The sequence below is a fragment of the Phalacrocorax aristotelis genome, chromosome 12, assembly GCF_949628215.1.
Source record: "Phalacrocorax aristotelis chromosome 12, bGulAri2.1, whole genome shotgun sequence".
Taxonomy (NCBI): Eukaryota; Metazoa; Chordata; class Aves; order Suliformes; family Phalacrocoracidae; genus Phalacrocorax; species Phalacrocorax aristotelis.
In genome coordinates, this window is record NC_134287.1 from 9,811,320 (window position 1) to 9,834,752 (window position 23,433).

At 48.5% G+C, this 23,433-nt stretch overlaps 1 protein-coding gene across 1 annotated transcript in view; it reads right to left on the minus strand.

The window, feature by feature from the left end:
• Positions 1–3,763: 3,763 nt before the first annotated feature.
• COL17A1 (collagen type XVII alpha 1 chain) overlaps positions 3,764–23,433 on the minus strand; it is a 45,903-nt gene continuing 26,233 nt past the window's right edge. Inside the window, exons 28-57 of the mRNA XM_075107527.1 lie at positions 22,271–22,306; positions 21,805–21,867; positions 21,425–21,460; positions 20,977–21,048; positions 20,585–20,611; positions 19,853–19,888; positions 19,295–19,330; positions 18,983–19,063; positions 17,944–17,979; positions 17,164–17,244; positions 15,882–15,935; positions 15,722–15,763; positions 14,862–14,924; positions 14,643–14,702; positions 14,088–14,114; positions 13,960–14,001; positions 13,732–13,797; positions 13,316–13,363; positions 12,157–12,270; positions 11,746–11,883; positions 11,065–11,148; positions 9,924–10,052; positions 8,690–8,779; positions 8,027–8,140; positions 7,615–7,767; positions 6,396–6,815; positions 6,063–6,203; positions 5,412–5,474; positions 5,117–5,188; positions 3,764–4,929 (exon numbers count right to left, since the gene is read on the minus strand). Of these exons, the coding sequence (XP_074963628.1) occupies positions 4,880–4,929; positions 5,117–5,188; positions 5,412–5,474; positions 6,063–6,203; positions 6,396–6,815; positions 7,615–7,767; positions 8,027–8,140; positions 8,690–8,779; positions 9,924–10,052; positions 11,065–11,148; positions 11,746–11,883; positions 12,157–12,270; positions 13,316–13,363; positions 13,732–13,797; positions 13,960–14,001; positions 14,088–14,114; positions 14,643–14,702; positions 14,862–14,924; positions 15,722–15,763; positions 15,882–15,935; positions 17,164–17,244; positions 17,944–17,979; positions 18,983–19,063; positions 19,295–19,330; positions 19,853–19,888; positions 20,585–20,611; positions 20,977–21,048; positions 21,425–21,460; positions 21,805–21,867; positions 22,271–22,306 (2,474 nt within the window). The 3' untranslated portion in view covers positions 3,764–4,879. The remainder of the gene's footprint in view (positions 4,930–5,116; positions 5,189–5,411; positions 5,475–6,062; positions 6,204–6,395; positions 6,816–7,614; positions 7,768–8,026; positions 8,141–8,689; positions 8,780–9,923; positions 10,053–11,064; positions 11,149–11,745; positions 11,884–12,156; positions 12,271–13,315; positions 13,364–13,731; positions 13,798–13,959; positions 14,002–14,087; positions 14,115–14,642; positions 14,703–14,861; positions 14,925–15,721; positions 15,764–15,881; positions 15,936–17,163; positions 17,245–17,943; positions 17,980–18,982; positions 19,064–19,294; positions 19,331–19,852; positions 19,889–20,584; positions 20,612–20,976; positions 21,049–21,424; positions 21,461–21,804; positions 21,868–22,270; positions 22,307–23,433) is intronic.

Below are 23,433 nucleotides of genomic sequence, written 5' to 3' on the forward strand. Positions count from 1 at the left end.
GCTCCATCTCCAAGGTAGTTCAATGTATTTTCCGTTGCCAAAACAACGTACTACCTTACTGAGTGTTTGGCAGGTCTCGTTTTCCTCACACGCCCTTCAGAAGACAACCACAAACCAGTATTTGCGCACCTTTGTGTTTTACTACATCATAAATACCGTCCACAGGAAAATGAACAAAGGCAATAAAATCCATGAATTGCACTGCGATATATTGGTTCTCGTATTTACAGCCAGTTCTCACAAAAATCCCTGCCTGCAGGCACGCGGCCTTTGATAGATTCAGGCCTCACAACTTGTTCTTCCTGAGCTCTGCAAGCAGATTTCAGCACCTGCTCGGTCAGCTTTCGGGGAACAGGGCCTTGTAAGCGCAGGGGCCGGTGGCTCTGCTCACATCCCGGCAGCTACTGGAACTTCGCTGTTTGCAGGACCCTGTAGTCCCCTGCTGAGGCAACGCTGCTGGTAGCCTGGGGGGATCTCACCGCCCCTCAGGTGGCCTGGACAGGGGCTCTGCCCCTCTCCTCACAGTGAGATTCTGCATCTGGAATAAAATCTGCCTCTCCCGCAAGCAGGGCTGACTGGGAGCATTTACCAGCCGCGGAGGAAATGGGCTCTGTCTCAGCCCTCGGCCTCCTGAAGCCCCGGGGGAACTTTGCTGTTAACTTGGTCGAAAGGGAAATACTTCAGCATGTTTTTTCCTCTCTTATTCCCATAAAACAAATATGTTTCTTTTTCCAAGCACACTGCTGAGCACACGAGAAGCATGTAGGCATGAAAAGGCACGACACCGAGGCTGTTATGATTGATGAGATATATCCTGAGTTGTTAAAGGTTTTTCTTTAGAAGGTGTTAACTGAATTGACGTCTGAATTCAAATTCAGAGGTGGCAGGGCCACACCACCCCGGGCAGGGCTGTCTGCTCAGACAGATTTCTCGCATCACTCTCAAAGTCCTGACATTCATGCCGAGCTGCGTCCTTTTCTTCAGGCATGTTTTAATAACATTCATTCTGAGCTTTTTTACAGACAATGTTTTAAGCTAATATCCTTCTAAATTACATATATTGCGTATTCAGTAGCTAATCAATCACATGGTTTAAAAAGTTATTCTTCTGTCCTGGAGCACCTTCTCTATTATAACTACAGACTACTGAACTTTTTTTTCTTAATAAATAGGAAACGTAGCACCTTTACTGCTTTGCTTGCCTCTGGCCTAGTTATGTAATTACTTCCATCACACCACAATATCTTTTATAAGACAGCAATATCACATAGGAGGTGAAGTTGATTCTCCACCTGAAACAGTATCTGTTGTGCAAGACGTGGTTCGTGAAAGATTTATTTAATTTCAGGCACTTAAATCCACTTCTAGGTTGCCTGACTTTCAGAGCTGCTGCGTAGCCGCAGCTCCTCGGGCTTCAGCAATGCTCGTCTCTGCTGAAAACCAGGGACCAGACTTAAACGTGCAAACAAGCTCAGAGCGAGTTGCTCCCCCTGGACTGCTGCTCTTCGGTCGATCTGCCGGGGGGAAGCGGGGCGAGTTCTTGCGGCCAGTGACTGCGCGGTCACTAGCGGGAAGGGCCGGGAGGGGTGCTGCGCGCGGTCACGATGCGGGCACTTTCTGCTTTTTATGTTTGCATTTACAATCCAGTCACTTTACGCCAATATCTACTTCTGGATCTCAGAAACTTCCTTGTGTTGATGTGTCCACGCACATGTCCCATTCCCTAACGCGTACTGTCGGCTTCACAGCAGATACAAAATGAGGTTGGAGAGAATTAACCTTCCTGATTGCCAGGCGAGCCGAGGCCAGGATGCCCCGGCATGTTTCTCAGCCTTGCAAAAGATGAGAACAGATAAAGGCGAGGCGAAGACACGCTTTGTAGCGTTTCTCTATATTGCTTGCAGAGCTTTCAGTTGTTGTCCATCCCCTTTCTCCTGCCTCAATCCTCATACTTCATTTCTGAAGCTTCTGGCATTAGGGCAGTCAGGGGTGCCAGAGAACGGCAACAACCCCTTAGATAAGAACGTGCTCAAAACCAGCTCATGAATAAGGAAGGCTCATGTGCTTCCACTGTTCTGAAAGAAGAAGGGGAGTCACTGAGCCCAAAGATGCTCTTAATTTTCCAAAATCTCTTCCACAATCACCAAGCTAGGTGGTAAAACTTCTTTCTTACTGATTACCAATTCTGAAATGGTGGAAAAGGGACTTGGAGTGAAATCTGTGATGTTGAACTGTCACAGCCCTCTTTTCTGGAAGAAAGCCAAGCAGGGAGGGCTTCCCTGACAAAGCACGCGTGTCCGAGGCACCTCCCACCTCCCGCTGGCCCAGCCGTTTGTTGAATGTTTCATGTTAACTGCAAACCAGGTTATTTTTGCCTTACAGAAAGCAACCAAAAATCATGAGATGGATGAATATTTGGCTAAGGGTCTCTGTATATACAGCTCATGGAGATGAACTTGCAGTAGCAGCCATACAACAGGGGGTTTTTTGTGTCTTGTTTATAAAAGTAATTTGATTTCATGGCTTTCTGTAGAATATTGTAATAATTCTGCTGTAAATACAATAAAATCACAGTTTGCTGAGACGGCCTCCATTTTGTTCATGGAAAATGCTCATGAAATGCAAGTAATCTGTGAGCGAATGGGACAATTTAGAATTTTAAAAACAACTGAGTGTAAAAATCACTTAACGTTGCACAACATGTGGCTCCCTGACTGGAATAGCCCGGGGCGGGAGCGCCGGTTTAGCACAAACCTGAAAGGACGTTGTTTTCTCAGCCCTGTCAGTGGGAATTCAGCTCGGGGCTGTAGGAGCTCCACTTTCTCCCCCCCAGTCCGTGGGTCCCCCCCTCGTGACAGCCACGCTGCCCGCTCGGCTGCGGGTAGAGGAACGAGGCGCCGCTCTGGCAGCGGAGCCCCCGGAGCAACGGGCCAGGTGCGCGGGCTGGGGTAGGACGCACCGGCGCGGTTGCAGGGCTGCGGTGCCTCTGCCCGCTCTCAGCGGCCCAGCCCTGCCCCGCAGCACCGCCTGCAAGCACGCTGCGGTGGTCCCGCGCAGTTCAGGGATGGCTTCAGGCATGGAAACACAGCTGCTGCACTTAAACATGACACCAAGCGTGTTTTGTTGTTGTTTTTAAGACAGAATTAAAAGGAAATGTCTCATCTCGGCAGAGCCGGGTGCAGGAGCATGAATCACCCAGAAGGACGCAGGCTTTATTGGCAAGCACTGCAAGGCGCTGCGCTCTGAAAGCCGCCCTGGTTCACACAGGCCTTTGCTCTAAACTCTCCTAAGCAATACTGTGGGAGGAACACCAAAACTTGACACCACTAACACTGGAAATAAAAACAGACAATGGGTGTTTAAACCTGGACTGAGAACAAGCAATTCAAGCAAGTTTTTTGCTATAACAATGACCCACTGACCTGCTTCGGCCAATACCTGGAACTAAAGTAGCACTTCAGAGTGAGAGAGAGCGCGTGTGTGTCTCCCCAGGACCGCCATAAAGCTGTTGCGGTGTCTCACGGGCAGAGGCCAGGCGCCGTGCAAGGGGCTGCCAGCTGTCCCTGGGACAATGCGTGGAGGCTCCTGCTAATGTGCCTGGAGGCCGCCAACACCTGGGAAGCAGCTCCGTGTCTGCCTGGGTCACGTACCAGCGACGAGAAGCAAACCAGCCACCGGCAGCCAGCCAACCCACAAGGCGTGTCTGCCCATGGTCACAGCGAAGCTGGTGCCGACCGCCCAGCGTGACACTGATCAGGCAAGCTTGGGCGGAAAACACATTTTAATTGGTCTGTTTGCATTAAAAAACTGTTTTTCCCCAGTGTTGAAAATATAGACAAAAATACAAAAAATACTTTAAAAAAGATCAACAAATTATGTTTAAAAGTGCTTCAGTCCCTGTGCACGTTACGTCTCGCTGTGCTGCTATAAACAGGCATCGCAAAGCATGTGCCCACCAGGCGCCCTGCAAAGTACTCCATGCGCTGTACCCAGTTGCTGCCTGGGCCCCGCCGGTACCGGTTTGCCCAGGGAGCTGGGCTCGGGCGTGGGGTTAATGGACACAGAGCACCGCCAAAGTGCCCAGCTGGCAGGGCAGCACTCTCCAAAGCAAGCCACGGGCCGGGCTGCTAGTGGGTGCCGACCCCAGGGGTCTGAAAGCTCTGCAGTGGGGACTATGGGGCAGCCAGCAGCACGGCCACGCAGCCGGGTGGGGAAGGCAGAGCCCAGCTGGTTCCCCCACCCCGTTAGCACCTGCTACGCTGCAGCAGCTGGGCACTGGCAGGGCTGGGCTCGGTGTCTCGTGTGGGTCACTGTTTGGGGTACCTCGGTGCACCCCCGAGCCACAGCCCTGCTCAGCACCGCCAGTCATCACCAGGGCCTCCTTAGGGCCGGCACCGCAGAGCTTGTGGAGAGGAAATCCCAGTGCGGGCGCAAGCTTAGTCCTCGGGTTCTTACATGGCCTTTTGTCCTGTGGGCTGAACCTAAGCACTGAAAAGTCATGCATTTGGTGGGGGAGGGATTGGTTTCTCTTTTCTTTTTGCTGTCTAGTTGTTAAAAAAACAGGTTTTTACATAGCTGGGAGTATTACAAGAAAGTTGGACTGCGTGAGACAGGAAGCCCTTGCCAGCCTGAAGACATATAAGCCTGGGAACTTTGAAGAGCTAAGCCAAACATCAGCAACAGGAGCAAATAACCACATTAGGGCCATGCTGGACACGTAAAACAGCCACTGAAATCTCAGCAGTGACACTGAACTATCAAGTCTAAGTGGTTAGCTGTTCAGCAAGGGCGTTGTAGCATTAAGGCAGTGAAGATTCGAGCTAATTCTCTATGGGCTGCTGGGAATGCTGCTCAGTGCAGAACTGAGCTGGCTCTTTCCTTAAACCCCAACACTTCTTCGTTTTCTTCTGCCAACATACACTTGTTCACCTGGGGATAAGAAAGTCAAAAGGAGAGTTATTTGAAAAGTCCCTGTGGGTTAAAAAAAAGACAAAAGAACCAAAACAAAAGAATGGGGCCTCATGGGTTTTCCAGTGTTTCCCCGAGATGGTGCCTGGGGAATCCTCCACTCCCCAACAGGCAAGCCCTGCTCTCTGGGGATGGCAGATGCTCGTACCTTTCTCTCCTTTCTCTCCCTTTGGTCCCCTCTGCCCATGGCGTCCTGGTGGGCCCATCGGTCCAGGGTCGCCTGAAGGAATAAGACCAGGTTTGCCCTTGAGCATGACTGGCCCACGAACAGGGACCGGCCAGGGTAAGGGAGACCAAGCTGGGCTGGTGCTTGGGCTGAGCTCCTGCAGGTGCCACCTCCACTGTGGGGAGGCTGTCACCTTCAGCAGCCCCGTGACGACTATCTCTGTGGACACAGTGCTGGGCATTACAGGGCTTGAGAGGGAAAGGATGGCAAGGCTTACCTTTGGGTCCAGGATAACCCCTCTCCCCCTTTTCACCGGGTGGCCCCTGGATGGTACCATATGCTGGCGAGGGAAACAAAGGAGGGGAGGAATGAGTGAGAGAAACCACTTGAAGAGGGCTCTGTGTTGACTTAGCGAAATAGTGAGTCACAATAGAAGGACATTTCTCCAGGTTAGATGGGCTTAGGCTGACTGACAGCAGGTTTTTAAAAAAATGCTTTTGCTCCCAGCAAAGTCCTGGGGTGGGCTGTGAGCTCATTACACCAGCACTGCTCTGCCACCCTCTCTGGGTCTCCTGCCTGTCACAGCGCTGGAGCTGGTTACGCTCAGAGAGGGGAATTTGAGAAGAGTGACCGGCTGTCACATGTAGCGCTGCATGTGCCAGCCCAGCCGTGTTAGAATGGGCAACGGGGGTTGCAAGCGCAGTAGGGTTTGGGATGCATTTCCTACAAATAGTAGGAAAACTCAATGTTCTTCCTAGTGATGAGACTGCACCGCCCCAGCGAGGGAGGCAGGAGATGGAAAGAATGTCTGCCTCCAGCTTTGTATCTTTACTGTAGCACACAAAGGTGAAAACATCACTAGGTCTAGGAGAGGTTGGAGAGATCTCATGTGCGTGAGCCAGAAACACCAAGTCAATACGTCACTTACTTCTAAAGAAGTCCATGAGGTCCTCGGTGACATTGCCATAGGCTGCAAACACCCTGCTGATGCCAGGGGGACCAGGAGGGCCTGGGGGACCTGCGGGTCCCTGTACAGTGTAAGACATCAGGTCCTGGAGAATACCTTGGCCTGAGGAATTAGAGATGTCATTTGAAAGCAACTCTGGGAAAACTGTGGCTGGATGTTGAGGCAGGAAGGTATAAGGGAGAGCTGTAGGCAGCCCAAGGGATGTGGGAAGTGAACAGCATGCCACCGGGCACAGGGGTTTAGGAGTTGTGGCCTGGGACAGGGAAGGTCAGGACAAGCAGGCATTCCACTCACTCTGTAGGCTCTCTGACACGTGGCGTGCCAGCTCATTGTAATCCAGGGAACCAGTGAAGGAGTTGCTGTAGGATCTGCTTGAACTGGCTGCTCTCCTGTGTGATCCCTCCTCTGTTAGCAATGCATCGAAAGACCCATCACTGCCCATGGCGGCATCATAAGAGCCATCGCTGCCAGCTGAGGCACTGTAAGATGACATGCTGCTCATGGAGCTGCTGTATGAGCTGCCTGTGCCCAGTGATCCCTCATGGGATCCCTCAGCACCAAAAGATCCTCCGTGCAAGCGCTCGGAAGTCTGTAACCCATGGTATGATGACGACATAGACCCAGCCACCAAGCCACTGTCTCCTTTGGGTCCTGGTGGTCCTCGTGGCCCAGGGGGCCCAGGCGGCCCTGAGATGTAGCTTCGAACTTCATCACCTGCAAAATACAAGAGAGGGGACTTAGGGGCACTGGGGTACCAGGGCCCCCCAGGCTTGGCAGAGGTCCTGTGCTACCACCTGAATGAAGACTGGAGTGTGAAATCCTGTTCTGCCAATCATCGCAGTAACCCTCATCCAGTGCCATTTCTCATGCAGCAGGCACATGTCAACCCTGATCTCTGCAGATGGCATGACACCCTCCTCCTTCCCACCTCTCTCAAAATTTTGGGTGCCCAACCTTAGAAACATGCCCAATGATTTTGCAGAAGGGTGCGCTCTTCTCAGACCAATTTCAGCACCTCTGCCTGTTCTGTGACCAGTCTCCCACACGTGAGGGGACCCCCAATGTTTTTGAAAGGCTGCCCTGGTTGACTTGCCAGCATGAGAGCTCAGACCAATGCTGCTTCACAGCTGGCCCAGTACTGCCCTCCAACCCCTATGGCACCCATTGCTCTGTAGGCAGGTGCTTGTCAAAGAAAATGCTGTTCCCACGGCAAAATTCTGCAGGTGACCTTACTGGGGACTCGCTGTTCAGTACAGGCCAATTGTAACTGCCCAGCGCTTGTCCATTTTGCACAGAACATGGACTTTTGCCTTGCAGTCAGACTGAGAGGAGACAAGCCTATGGGGTGCAGTGTAGTCCTGCATAGACCTGGCTGTAGAGATCAGGTGTTGCTGCAGCCCCGATTCGGGGAAGGCTCCTACAGGAGTGCCTCAGCTGTGGCAGAGCCAGCAGCATACACAAGGCAACGCATGGCTCAGGATGTGTGCAGGGAGGATGGGTGGTGTCCCCTTACTCTTCAGGTACTGGATCAGCTCGCTCCTGAACTCGTCACTGTGGGTAATGTCACCATAGGACAGGAGGCCGGTTCCTGAGAAGCCAGGTGGTCCTGGAGGGCCAGGAGGGCCGGGTGGACCTTGGACTCCAGAGAGGGAGGAGTATCCCACACCTTGAGAGAGAGGAAGAATTATTTTCTGACAGTGAGAGGACAAGGAAATCACACATGTCTGGGGATCTTGAAAGTTTAAAGGCTCCAACCCCAACTTCCATCCCTTTCCCGCTGAAGTTGATGAGATTTTTTTTTTTAAAAAGTGACCTTGTTCTCAGTGGGCAGTCACAGCCCCTGGTAAGCTACATCTCAGTCTCTGTTCCCCCAGCACCTACAAACAGAATCTCCCTGCCAGCCATGAGAAACACAAGTGCTTTACTTTGTAGGTAAGCAGAGATGTCCTCTAGAGAGATGCCAGATGATCCGGGGATCCCTGGAGGTCCTGGGGGCCCTGCAGGACCAGGGGGCCCAACAAGACCACTGAATTCAGAGTCTGTAAGACACAAGGGAAGAAAAGAGGTCACCCAAACCAACGCAACCCTGATGAACCTTCCCTGACAATACAGGTAATGCCACCTACAGCCAAGTAAAAGGTGCTTTTTTCTCCCCAGCACCTTCTGGTGCAGCCTTCCTGGTGCACTTCACTTCCCTGCGTACAGATGTCATTGGGAAGTCAGGAGATCCCAAAAAGGGTAGAAGCCCCTATTCTTTAAATATACTTTAAAAAGTGGCATAAGAAATTCCTTTATGCTGCAGAGCTTGGAGAAGACAAAGGCCTCCTCCATCCCCATCCCCAAGACAGGCCCTTGCTGCTCTCCACAGGAGCATGGTGACCTATTTGCAGCCCCTCACAGCCTGTGCAGGTCCTGGCAGAGCCCAGGAGGCCTGCAGTACTGCCAACTAAGGCAGAGAGACCACCAGAGTCTCAAGAGGGTTATTTGTGGTGGTGGGCAAAAGGGGAAATTCTGTGACCAAGCCTGTAAAAAACAGATCCAGGAGGTGTGCAGGGAACTATGGCAGGGCAGTAAAGAAGTTGGCTTACTTTGCAGGTATGCTGTCAGGTCACCGTAAGATATACCAGGTGTCCCTGGAGGCCCAGGTGGTCCAGGGAGCCCAATGCTCATTCCAGAATCTGCAAAAACAAACAGATCCAAGAGTAGCATATTATCAAAAGAGGCTGTTACAGTGTGAACAGACAGGCTGCAGGGCTTGTTCACCAGCAATGCAGTCAGGACTCCTGCAGGGTGGAGTGTTACCATCAGCAGATTGTGCTGGGAAGCAGGGCTCAAGCCTTCTTCTGGACTGGAGTTAAAACTTGCCCCCTTAACCCCAATACAAGGGTACCTGCAGACAGGCAGGATTCAGGCCTCTATTCTTGGCAAAAGCTCTGCACATTTCATGAACCCCTGACACGGGGGTGGGGAGGCACCCCAGGACATGTAGTTTAGCTGTGACCCACTGGCTGATGCATGTGCTGCTCCGTCTGTGTGCCTAGCTGTAAGCAGCTCTGGTGCAAAACTTTGCACCTTTGTGATTTGCTTTGGTGAAATGTCCTTGCTGATAAAGTGCAGCTGTCCTGCTTGAGCTGTTGGGGTGCTGCTGTTAGACAGCAGTTTCCTGCTTCCAGAGCCAAAGAGGAAATTCCCACCATCTTTGGAGCAGCCCCTTGGTGAGATCTGGTCTCCAAGGGCAGTTCAGACAGAGTAAGCACAGACCAGGCCTTGCTTTTAAGGAGATAGTTGCAGCTGCCAAGATTAGGCATTTTAGAACTGCTGTTGGGGATGCTCCGGAGTCCTCTCTGTCTGACAGTTCTTACATGCCATATCACCCCTTTACAGATGGGAAAATGAAGCAGAGAGGTGGAATTTGTTTCAATTAACTCTAAACTTATAAGAGATTGTTGCCGGGGCTGCCTTGACACAAAGTAGGCACAGATCAGCTCTTCCACAGAGAGATACACCCTGGCCACAGAGCCGGCGAGAAAAGGGTTATAAAGGCACTTGAAGCTGCTGATGTGAATTCTAAGATGGCTAAGGTGAAATGATGTTCTAAGCTCAGTTTTTAGAGAAGCAAGAACTCATTACTAGGGTCCATGGATAGTATCTTAGCTACAGGGTATCTGTGTTCTCTTCCCAGTCTCTCACAATCCCTGTGAGGAGGTCACGACACATAGGAATTCACACAACCAACAGTGGAAGAGTTTTCACTGACAGCACGAGCTTTCTGCTCAGCTCCCAAAGGAACAGAGGGAAATACACACTAATAAAGACCATTACTTGTCAAGTAGCTGATAAACCGTCTGGTCAGCTCATCATAATCCAGTGACAGAGACATGCCATCTCCCCCTGGTCCAGGAGGTCCTGGTGGGCCCTGAGGTCCAGTCAGATACTGACGAATTTCTTCTCCTGGAAATGAAAAATGCATCTCCTAAGACTGTCCAGCTGCTGCAAAGATGACAGGTGTGAGGGGTTCCCAGCCTGTGAGCTGAGCCCCCACCACAATGGAGACCATCAACACCTATGGATGCAAAGTTACTTTCCTCCCTCACCTCCTTTTCTGAGTGCGATCTGCCCTGTGTATGGTGTGACAAACATTTGTGACAGGGCTGGGAACATCCTACAACCCGGGGTTTGAGGAGGATGAGAATTTGTATTGCCAAAGGGACCTCCTTGTGCTCTGTTTCTTCAGGACACCTTGGACAACATCTTGGGTAAAGGGAAAAGACCATGCTAAGATCTGTGGTGTTTCAGCAGCTATTTGTCTGTTTAGAATATGGAATCTGATTGACTCCCCACTGGATCACATCGGAGGAGTGCAGTGTTGGCCAGCATCATCAACACCTTCAGGCACGGCAAAATGACATCCTGGTGATTTATCTATCAACCCACAGTAACAGTGTGTGTCAAAAAGAATACAGAGCTGGCTATCCTCCTCACCCTAATAACAAAGACATAGCAAGGCTTTGGAGAAGGCAAGAAGGAATGGGGAGTCCTAAGAGAGTGGAGGAGCTGGAAAGCAGAAGCCCAAGGTTTAGTGGGAGACTGGGGAAAATTGTGGGGAATTCCTGAAAAGGAGGGACATCATAGGCAGATGCCACCTAGAGAGCCGAGGAGTGAAAGGGAGGCAAGAGAGTGAGAAACTGCAGAGTTACAACAGCGGGTATGAAAAGCAAACAGGTAAAAGTATAGCTTCAGGAAAGCATGTAAACTCTCCAGTACAGACACATAAATCTGTCTCCAAAGGACTTGGAAGGAGACATTGCAAGTCACTCAGCAGCATCTCTGGCAGGCCTTTGCCCTCTGAAGCAGCTGCTGGTAACTCTGGTTGGAGGCAGAAGACTGGAAGGGAAGGTCAGATCACCAGTCCGTTGGGATGCTTGACCCCCTATCCCTCATGTTTCCCTCCAGGGTCACTTACTCTGAAGCATATCCAGAAGTTCTTGGTACAAAACGGATGTAGTTGATACCGAACTGGCAAATGACTGATAGCGATCTGAAGAGCCTGTGGGAATGAAAAGGTTTTATATCAGGCAGGGTTAAGAGGACACACGGGGTGAAGAGGGGTCAGGCAGGGACAAAGGAAAGCTGAATTAATCCGGTTTAACCCGTGGAATGGGCTTCCCATGCCCCCAGCCATGACTCAGTTGCTCTCTCACACAGCCTCCCTATCTCCACAGTGATGTGGTCTGTGCTCTTCTGACTGAGATTCCAGGCTGCTTCCAAAAGCTCTGGGAATTTCACCTTCTTCAGCAGGGCCCCAAGCATACTAGACAGCCCCAGAACACCTGAGACCACATATACCAAAGACAGCCACCTCTGTTTGGGTGTTGGAGATGTTACAGGGTCTAACAGCTATGTTTAATGTGAGACTTTTTAAACAGCAGTAGCTGTTAGTTAACCTAACCATCAAAATGGGACAAAGCTCAGAGGCCATCTCAGCTGTGTGGAGTCCTGGGCCAAGACTGCAGAAGATGAATAACTGGGTTGGGGTACTGCTATTTAAACACTGTTGTTGCTCCTCCAGTTCTCACTTACTAGGTGTTGCACAAGCTCAGCCAAGAGCGTGACTCAGTACAGCATTTACCAACATGGTGCTTACTTGTCATATAGTTCATAACACGGGTAGCCAGCTCTGCATAATCCAAGCTCATCCCATCCGCAGTGGTGATGATTCCAGGTGGGCCTGGAGGGCCTGGAGGGCCTTGGGCACCAGTCAAATAATGCCTTATGCTGTCACCTAGGTAGGAAGCCCAAGATATGCCCACATCACTAGAGGGAAGACAATGGCCATATACACAATTACTGGACCCTCTTCCCCTGGCAAAAAACAGACGGATAGAAGGACAGTTCTGCAGAGGCCACAGTGGGCAACAGCACTTCATAGTATTCAACAAAAATAAGGCCAGAGCAGTAGGGCTGCTGCTTCTAAAGGGAGAGTGACAAGGGGCTCAGGGAGCAAAAGAGATAAGCATGCATCTGCTGACCCATGGCAAAATCTCATTATACTCACTTTTCAGGTAGTCAGTGACATACTGCTGAATCTCTTGAGATGAACTTCCACCTGGGCCAGGAGGACCGGGTGGCCCAGGAGGTCCTGGGGGTCCCTGAATTTGTCTGGATCCACCTACAGAAAGCATTGTAAGGAGAAGGGATGTTTTTCACCCGATTGCATTAGACCAAGAGATGCTAAAGTGTGCTTGCATTGAGCCCTTCCCACAGGTCTGGAAAGAGCTTTGGGAATGGACTATGGAGGGGTTCCTCCTTCATGTTTAAACACAGTCTGAGCATGGGCAATTAGGCAGTATAATGTCTTCAATTAATTTGGCATCTTATAAGTCAGCCTACACAGCTCTGCAGGGCTGAGTCCAGAGACCTGCCTGGCTTCATACTGACAGACCTGGTCAGTTTATGCACCAGAGTGCAATGCTGTGCGGAAATGTAGAGAGATCCATAAAGCACTCCAGCTCATTAGGCTAACCTCCCTGCCCTGCTTCTCCCAATCCCAGTCAGCCTGGGCAGCACCAGCTCAAGAACTTCCTCACTGGTCTCCATTGCAAGATACAGGTGGGCCCTGTGTGACTCCTGTCACCTTGGTGTCGAGTGACACCTCATGCTCTTTAAGGTGTCTGTCTTCCCAGCACCCTGAGGTAGTATTCCTAAAACAAAATGTGGAGAAGCAGAGGGCTTGTTCACATGGAGGGTCGCTTAAGTTAATCTATATGCACTTTTTGTGAAACTGCGTTAATATCCCAAGTATAGAGATGCTCCTATTCAGAATGAAAGCAGCTTAAGCCACATAAATCCACCTGAGGGTAAGTAAAACAGAACAAAGGGCACTTTTGTTCTGATCAGAAGTGTTTCCACAAGAGGGTTCAATGCAGCTTCCCTAATCCCTTGTGAAACATGGTTAGCCAACCTGGAATCCCTTTCTTTCGTGTCCCATGAGGACAAACTGGCTCAAAGGATCCCCAGTAAGCTGGAAACCAAAAACTTGCAATTCTTAACTTTTCTGATTTAAGGCAGGCTGTGAAAAAAGAGGTTTTGAACACAAATCCCAGCAGTGCTAGGTTGGCACCCACACTTGTAAAACCTAAAGGAGCTTTTTCAGTCTCCACCAGGATGTCAGCATTTCTTGATAATATCAGAGCAATGATGGTCTGGCCTCTTACCTCGAGATGCTGCTGGGATGCCAGGAGCGCCTGGGACACCTGCATCACCTGGAAACCAGAGTGAGTGAGACAGACAATTGTAATGGGTATCACTACATGTTGCATACTTGGTCCTGTAAAACAGTTGAGCTACATGTGGTCAGAAAAGCAACTACCCACCCTTGTAAGGACTATCTAGAGTTAGCATCTTGCTGGGGAAGAGCAGAAGGAAGAGGCCACAGCAGCTTTCCTGAGCCTTTTGTGATCTGCTCAGGTGCCTTGTGCTCAGAGCAATTCTATTGCCATGGTCCCGCTCTGCCTGAAAAGGCAGGGGTGGGCACAGCTGTAGTTCTCAGAGGACAAGGTTGCTCTTCCCTTAAGTGTCAACCATTCTTGGCTGTGTGAGGCCACCAGCAAAGAAAGATTTTTAACTTCACCTTTGGGTCCAGGTGGGCCTGGTGGGCCTGGAACTCCTGGAGGTCCCTGGATGGTGATTCTTTCACCTGAAAATTGCAGAAGAAGAGTCAGAGATCCATAGGAATAAAGTGTGTGGACAAAATCCTGGCTCCACTAAAACTAAGCTCGAATCAACAGAGCAGGATTTTGACCCCTGGTTTCAGCCTAGGGATAATGAATTCAAAGGTGGAAAGGGGGCCCACACTGACCATGGGAGGAGAATGCTGAAAGGCCAGGCTCTCCTGGTTCTCCTGCATAGGGACAGAAATGGAGGAGCAGTCATATACACAGGCAAGCTACACTGTACCCCACTGATATCTCCTGGAAGCCTCCTTACCCGTGAATCCTCGTGGACCTCGTTCGCCTGTGAACAGGGAAGCAGAGGAACAGTGTTAGCATTTGCTTTGTTCTGATCTGCAACATCCCAGCCCACACTGCAGAATATTATCACGGCCTTCAATTTGCAGGGCAGAAATGGGTAAAGAGAGCAGGTCCCATCTTTTCTTGCCAGCTGAGAGCTGAGCTACACTTTACTGGGCCACCGCCATGCACTGACTTAGCCAAGTCCACACTGCATTTTGCAAAAAGATTGTTCCCCTTTAACGGAAAATCTGAAACTCTGAATGCTTCTGAATCTAATGGGCTTGCAAAGCTGGGATCTGAATACAGCGATTACCTTGACATCAATATTGGAGGCTAATAAACTTCTCTGACAAAGACTGACTTGTCTTATGGCAGCAGACAGGAGTCCTATCTAGTGACCATTGTTCTAGCTTGCTTACAGCCATAGAAAGGCAGGACACTTTCTGCTTCCAAGCCCTTCTTTCCTTCTTTTCAGTCTGAGGTGCTGAGATCTATCTAGTATCTTGGTGAGGCGGTAGGATATACCCACCTTGGTCTCCCTTCGGGCCTGGTGGGCCTGGTGGACCTGGTGGGCCTGTGAGGAATGTTTCTGTAATCAAAACAAAAAAGTTTCTTCATGACATCCAACAGAACATGACACAAGTTTTCTCTGGTTCTACCTGGTCCTAGCCAAAGATGTGCTCTCTGGAACCCCAACAGTCAGGACATTCCCAGGGCATAGATGAGGGAGTGAGTGGGAAGAACCTACCTGAGGTGGACATGGAAGATCCTGGTCTGCCTGGTGGGCCTGGAGGTCCTGGCAATCCTTCTCCTAGGCAAAAGGGACACAAACAGGCTTCAGGAATGGTAAGCCTCAGCAATGTAAATAAATGCATGTCAGAGCTGCTATATCTCCAGCCATTGCCATAGCTCAATATTTCCAAGAGTAGCCTACTATCATTTTCTCCATATACATCTATCCGTTAGTTATTTTTCATCATTCTTTGCCACCACAGCAGGCGTAGGACTGAGAAACTCCTTTCTTCGTGGTACAGAGTGCCTATCCCCAGCTAGTCTTCACTACCTTGAGAGGGAAGGTTAATTCCATCACACACCTACCTGCTCCCCTTTGCTACTGAGCAGAGAACAAGGAATGGAGTTATGCTCCTGTCTCATGTCCTCCTGCACCTCACCTCTTCTGGCTGTGAAAAGGAGATCTGTGCTACAGGAAGTGGAGTGGGGACATGTTCCTCATGGTGAGAACTGCGCCACCTGTCCCCAGCTGGAAGTTAAGGCTATCCAAGTAAGAAGTAAAGATGGAACTGATTGCAGTTACTACCTTTGGGGACTTGAGAATGTTAAGTGTCCTATTATGAATTACTACTCTGGCTAATGAACCTCTGCCCAAGCAAATCTCCTCTCTTGAGCAGTGTTTTGCTGCTGTGAAAGTATACTGCAGTGAAATTGTGTTAGTAGGAACCCACTATGTGAAATTCTGCTTCCAGTAAAGTCAGCCCTACTCACTTCCACCAGGTCCAAGACTGCCTCTGGGATACCACAAGGCACAGGACAGAGGCACTGGAAAAACCTCCCACCTTCTAGGCTTGTTTCAGAGAAACAAACTCTTACCTGGGGGGCCACGAGGTCCAGGGGGTCCCTGCACAGATTCACCTGATGAAGAAAGAAACGGGTATTATAGAATATTTACTCAGCAAACTGCATGGCCCAGAAATGTGCCATGTGTGTTACCTTCCCCTGCTTACGTACTGAGCAATCCTATATTACATACCTGGTGGTCCAGGGGGACCTGGTGGCCCTGCTCGCCCTTGTAAATCTGCCAGCACTGTGCAAATGAAACACACACAAAAAAGGGAAAATTGTTGCTATGGAGCTACTGCTGCTATGGAAACGCTGTCGTTACATTGCTGTTAGAAGCTCTTACAGACAAAGGTGGACTAAGGCAGGACCTCGCTGACCTAAGCTGAAGTTGAGATAGAGAGGGATGTGTTTAGTTGCCAGCAGGCATGTTAGGACATGAAGCAAAGTACAGTGCTGAGTAGGCTGCCAACATATTGGAAAGAGGGCAGAGAGATCTCTGGAGAGTAATGGTTGTTGAGGGAAAGGGCAAAGGACACAAAGGCTAGAGAAGGAGGGAAAGAACTTTTGAGGAGAAGAAAGATTCTTTCAACAAGAGGCAAATTCTGGAAGGAGAACATTACGCAGCCATTATTTAACAAGTAGCTGCACTGTGTTATCTTGACTGGAGATGTATCCTCACCTCCAAACTGAGGCACAAACTTAAAGTTCAGTGATGCTGAGATCCAAGACTCCTGAATGGGGTAAGTATGAATGGGGACAGTACTGAAGCATGGTCTGGATCTACGTGACCCCATTCAGATGGTGACCAGGCAAGGACCATTTATGATTTTATGCCCTCCTCTGCCTTGCCTCTCCTGCACAATTGCAGAGGTCCCACATCCTAAGAATACTGACTGTAAATGTACCACACATCTAGTATCGCAAATTGAAAGCAGACACTTTTCTCGGGATGCTGCTAAACCATTCTGTTCTGCTCCACTTATTTTCATCTTAAAATATCATTTTCTCCTCTGTGAATTGGTACTCTAATTCACAGACAGATTTTGGTTTCTGTTGCTTAGATTAACATGCCTTTTCAAACTGGTTCTCCTCTTACAGATGGCTCTGTGATCATATTACATAAGGAACTGCCCTCTGGGACTACAGTGGCTAAAAGGCCAGGCTGAAACCTCGCAGCTCTGTGACCATCTCTGCTGCTGGGGACTGTTCACCCATCACCACTCCTTAGCTTTCCTCTCTGTGACATGGGCTGGTGGTATCTACCTCCTTTTGAAAGCACTTTGGGATGCACAGATGAGAAGGAGGGCAGAAGGCATAGCTGGTATTGCTGTCCCACCACTGAACATACACACACACTTGCCCTCTGTCACATTGAAGGGAAAGAGGTAGAGGCATCTCCTGTTAGCCGTGAGCAGGCCTTGAGGCCTCTGGCACCTCTACAAGCAAAGGAGTGGAAAGGCAGGCCCACTTACTTTGAGATGTCAATGATGAGACTTCTGTTTTTATAGTTTCTATCACAGCTTCACCAGGGGATCCCTTCTCACCCCGCGGACCTTTTTCAGGAAATGAAAGAGAAAGTGAATTATTTAACAGAGAGAGGGTGACATTTTGTGCCCACTCCTCACCTCCTTGACAACAGGTTCAGACTTTGCTTATGTGAACCGGGAGCATGAACTCAGTCCCTGGCTCTGAGGGACACTGTATTCAAATGTGGAAATTACTACACAATTTGCCCTAACAGGATCACAGAGAACTGAGTCAGAAAGGTTCTTAGGAGTCAGCTCTGCTCAGGCCCTTCCAGACAGATGCCTGTCCAATTGGAAGTAGTTTCACAGTGACATTATTCCCAGTTGGGCTCTAGGGTGTTCTCCCACCTTTCAGAATGGCAGGTGGAATCCAGCTGGGCTATATCCACTACCACAGAAAAACAACTACACTTGAGATGTGCTTTAGAAATATTTTTCCAGCCTCCGGAAAAAATAACATAAGAATAAAGGACATTTGCAGCATCCACATCACACTGGTTCTTATCAGCCCCCCATCCCGCTTCTTTCCCTGGGAAAGAAAAAAAGAATAGAAATTCTTTACAAGATGAATTAAGACAAATAATGCAGCAAAATTAACTGAAAAGAAGAAATCTGCAAACAAAAGGGAGAGAGATTGTGCCAAGGGCTGAGAGAATTAGTAATGAAGGAAAAAATAATGAATTCAGTTATCTTAGAAGCAGAATCAAAACTAATGGAGAATGGTACCTTGCTGCCCAGGGAGACCAGCTGGTCCAACAGGACCTGGTTTCAAAAGAAAAAAAAGATTGCATTAGATTTTCCTGGTTGTATTTTACAGTAGCAGGAAAGAATCAATACGTCTTTTATAAGAATTGAGACTCTCAAATAATATACATGCCTGCACAAGTAAATGGAATTGCTATGGGGTATGAATTAATCAATGTCCCACGTATTACTTGAAGTTCCAGAGAAGAGGCTTATTTTCCATCATGTAGCAATTAAAGCGCTTGGTGCCTCTTAGACTGGGGAAATAACTAGACTGTCACAGACCACAATAGAAATACAATACGCTTAGCCCTCTTCTTGCATTTCTGCTGCAAATCGAGGCTAGCTCTACCAAAACAGCTCCAGGATTAGCTCCAGCTATACAGTTGCAACAGGCACAGAAATGCCATGAGAACCAGGGCTCAGGAACTCTGCTGGCTGACACCAATATGCTGGAGGGCACTGTCTGACCTGGGACAGAGGAGTCTGAGGACCAAGCTCATATATAGCCAGAGTTTCTCTGTGTTTCTGTGAAAGATTTGTAGATGCTCATGTGGGATTTCTGCTGTCTTGAGTTCAAAGCTAAGACTGGAATACAAGCACTTCCTGATTTCAATAATAGTGCTGGGAAAGGGATTAGGCACAAGCCTGCTTTCCTGAGAGGCAAAAGAGCTTAATTCTACTTGCTGGATTTGACCTATCACTACTTTGCATTCATCAGATCAAAGGACAACAACAGTGTTCCCAGTTTCTTCATCTTCTCAGCCCTTCCTTCTGTCCTGTCCTCCTGTGATTGTATCCCATTTCTCCCTTGAGGCTGCTGCCTCCCTAACTCAGCCCGAGATCTTGGTCTTTATGCAGGGAAGGGTGAGGACCATGAGTATCTAGAGTGCCTGAGCAATCTTGCCTCCCAGACAGGGCAACCTGGCAGGACAATAAACATCACACATTAAATTAAGAACTGGATGCACAGCAATGCAAACTGCCTGCAAAAACCACAGCAGAGGAGCAGCTTCCTCACCTGGAACACCTGGGGGTCCAGCAGGGCCAGCTGGGCCTGGGGGACCTGGTGGGCCTGGCAGAGCAATAGTTGATGAACCCTCTGAAACACAAACACATACACTTGCACACAGACACATATATACATGTATCCAGCAAACATGTAACAAATCCATCCTTAAGAAATCACATATCTGTAACACATGTATTCTCCCAACACAGGGAGTCCCAGTACAGGTCTGACACAGAGTCGAGATGATTTTAGGAGGCATAACAAAAAACAGAGAACGTCCTCCAAAAGCAGAAGTGTTTGAACTCTCACACCACTACATACCAGCACTTATGACTTTTCCTGGAGCGCCAGGTTCTCCTACGAAAAGAAAGAGACAAACGATGACCTTCTCTGGGGAAGATTTGTCACTAGCTCAATAACATTGCCATATTAAACATTTCTGTCCTCTTTGCCTTTAATCTCTTGCCTGAGAAGTCATAGCACTAGAAGGTCATGGGGGAAGCAACAGAGCTCAGCTAATCCAGAGAGATCCTCTGATCAGCTTTCCATGCACTACATCTGCTAGAATAGGCAGTAGGCCTTGATTTATCTGAGGCAGGGATGCAGCTTCCTTTGCAGTCACCAGCCATCATACTCTCATGCTCAGGGCAGAAGCCGGTTTGCTAAGGTTTCTCAGTTGAGAACTGTCACACTGAGTGCCTCAGCAGATGCCCTGCCTTTCATGTATGCTCAAGGAGGCTTTGGCTACTGTTTCTCAAACCTTCCCTTCCTAAAACCACTAGATGCCACTGTTGATTCAGGGACTGGTCAGCAGAGCAGATAATCCTCCCTAAAATGAAGTGTGTAGAAAACAAGTATTCGGGAAGAAACAAAACTCACCTTTAGCCCCCGGTCGCCCTGGGTTGCCTGGAAGTCCTGATATGCGGCAGATGAACAATTAAAAATGGTTAGTGCAAACATTGTTTGTTCTATTTTTCCCAGGTACCCCAGTCAAATTTCCCTTGTGGGTTTATAAAAGGAACTCCCTATTCAAGGCACTGGCTTTCAGCATTTTTAAGCAGGTACCTGACAGCAAGTGGGGGAATTTGCAGTGACTGTAGACTGAGCTGGTAGTTTCCCTGGGTATAGTTAAGGGCTTTCCTTCTCCCACTGCTCCCTGGATGATGGCACTACTCCCTAGATTTACTTGTAGCTTCTTCCAGGTACTGCTCCCTGTCCTGAGGCTCCTGGACAAACTCCCTGGTGTCTTGCCCCCCAGACCACCTCTGCTTCTAGACATCACATCCTGTTTGTACCTCTATTGCTACATCCTCTCCCTTCTGTTTCTGCTGCTGATTAGAAGGTCTTTTCAGTGAGGCACAGGGAACTGAAACAGGTTACTTGTTGCAAACTATGTCTTGGGGAAAGGCAAATTTTCAAACACCCCAAGGCCCTGTATTCCTCAAAAACTACACGAAAATCACAAAACCTTTCTCAAAAGCCAAGGGAGATGCAGAAACCTTGGGATATCACTTTGGAAGCCCCAAGCAGCACAGAGGGAAAATTACAAGGGGTTTTTGAGCCCATATCGAGTGTGTCATTGATAAATTGGAACACAGTAGAAAAACCTACCTGGAGGTCCTTGGGGTCCTGTGAGACCTGGAAGAAAAAGGCAAAAATTCTAAGATGTCTGAAAAAATTTCAGGTGGGAAAATGACAGACAGGGAGAAGAAGATTACATTTACTTAAAGTTATAGCGCACATCCCACAAGTGGTGTAAATTGGCCTAGCACCTGGCACATAAACTGAAAATTAGCTCATAGCAGCTGATGTTCTTGTTTGCAGTGTGTACAATCCTGAGATCACAAAAGATCTAGATTCCCTGTGTGTTTTCTTTTCATCACCGTTTACAGTACAGAGATCCTCTGCCAGCCTTAACTTCAAATTAAGACTGGGAATTGTTGACAAAGACACCTGTGTTCGTGACTGACCAAAAAGTATTTTTGGTCTCTGAATGCTTTTACCTGGCTGTCCTGCATCTCCAGAGGGTCCTGGAGGGCCTCGGGCTCCTTGCATTCCCATAAAACCTGGTTCACCTAGGGATATAATCACCATTAACATGCCAGAAGTCCCTAACTTACAATCTACCGATCCATTCAAGATTGGCCACCAGCTGTCCTGCAGCACTTTCTAACTATTGTATCCTCATAGCCAACTGGCCAGTTCCAGCATCAGTGTCTGGGAGGTAAACACCAATGACAGAAGAGTTCTGTAGTGAGAACTCCGTCACAAGTTTAGAGCCAGCTCCATTATATGTCTCAGTTCCATGCTTACCTGGTTGACTCTACACCTCCTCTGAGACAGCAAGATCCCAGAACATGAATCTGCTGCCATCTTCTCCCACCCCTTTACAAATCAACGTCCTGCCAAATCAGAAAGTACCTGCACTTGTACCTCAAAGGAATCCCTTACCTTTTTTACCAGGCTGTCCATCACGGCCAGCTTGTCCTGTCCAAAGAAAAGAGATTGTTAGGGAACACTGAAATAGTACCACAGTTGCTCTGTCCTACTAAGCAGAGCACAGCCCTGAACACGAGTGGCTTTTCATCATACAGCATCTGAAAGAAACCTTGGCTGCAGTTACTAAAGATCCAGAAAAAGTTCACTTGCAACTTAACTGTAGGACATCTTTTCTGAGTATACAGGCTAATCTTAGCTATCTTGAGAAAAGATCTAGGATCACAACCAGTATGATTCCACTCCCATGTTGTTTCCTTGTCTGTGCTTGTAGAAACACACTCTGGGTGGAAATGACATTGCCCCACATATAAACACTGTTTTCTGTTACCCACCTACAGGTCCTTTAGCTCCTGGCTCTCCTGGAGGACCAGGCATTCCTCTTGAGCCTTGTTCACCTGTAGCAAAATGGTACGAAAATGATCAAACAAATCTTGGTGAAGATACAATTTATGACTGTCAGCAATATTTGGTGCTTTGCAATTGAAAACCAGCATTGACGGGATGTTCAGTCCTCATGATTCATGACTGTCTCTGTGCATTAGAAAAGCTCAAGTGAAGTGAATACGGGCACATGAGGGAGAATTTCCCTAAAGCTAAATACAAAGATTGCTACCAAGATTACTGGAAACAAGAATGGGATCTATTTGTTTAAAACTTGGGTGCGAAAATAAAACTCGTATAACCAATAACATCATCATGCTTTTTCAGAAAGCTAACTGGCATTGGCTGGGCTATACTGTTGTTCAAAAAATTAAATAATGCACAGATAGGCATTTTCCAGGAAAACAATCCACTGACCTGTCATTCCACGAGAACCCTTCTCACCCTGATCACCTGTGGTACAAAAAAGGGAAGGATTTTGTGAGATTGTTTCATTGTAAAATGTTTCCATCAGAGAAAATAAAGTCCGCTTTCTACAAGAGCACAGAACAAAAAGCCAAAGAAGGATAGGGTTAATACCCATGGACAGTATCCATAACTAAAGGAATCTAAAGAAAATATCCACAAAGATCATAGAATCATAGAATGCTTTGGGTTGGAAGGGACCTTTAAAGGTCATCTAGTCCAACCCCACTGCAGTGAGCAGGGACATCTGCAACTAGATCAGGTTGCTCAGAGCTCTGTCCAACCTGACCTTGAATGTTTCCAGGGATGGGGCATCGACCACCTCCCTGGGCAACCTGTGCCAGTGTTACAGCACCCTCATTGTAAAAAATTTCTTCCTTTTATCTAGTCTGAATATATTCTCTTTTGGTTTAAAAGCAGTACCTCTTGTCCTATCACAAGAGGTACTATCCTACTAAAATGTTTGCCCCCATCTTTCCTATAGCCCCCTTTAAATACTGAAAGGCTGCAGTAAGGTCTCCCTGGAGCCTTCTCTTCTCCAGGCTGAACAACCCCAACTCTCTCAGCCTGACCTCATAGGAGAGGTGCTCCAGCCCTCGGATCATTTTTGTGGCTTCCTCTGGACCTGCTCCAACAGGTCCATCTGTACTGAGGGCTCCAGAGCTGGACGCAGCACTCCAGGTGTGCTCCCATGAGAGTGGAGTAGAAGGGAAGAATCAATTTCTTCAACCTGCTGGCTATGCTTCTTTTTATACAGCCCAGGATAGAGTTGGCTTTCTGGGCTGTGAGTGCACTTTGTCAGCCCATGTCCAGCATAAACTTGATGATATCAGAGGGAGACACTGCTTCGCTTAGGAAGTAACACCTGTGGACCCTTGGAGCTCCACATACACAGAATTGTGTAGGTTGGAAAAGATCAACCATAAACCTGACACTGCCAGCTCACCACTAAACCGTGTCCCTAAGCACCACATCCAAATGTCTTTTAAATACCTCCAGAGATAGTGACTCAACCACCTCTCTGGGCAGCCTGTTCCAATCCCTGACAACCCTTTCAGTGAAGTAATATTTCCTAATATCTGTTTAAACCTCCCTTGGCACAGCTTGAGGCCATT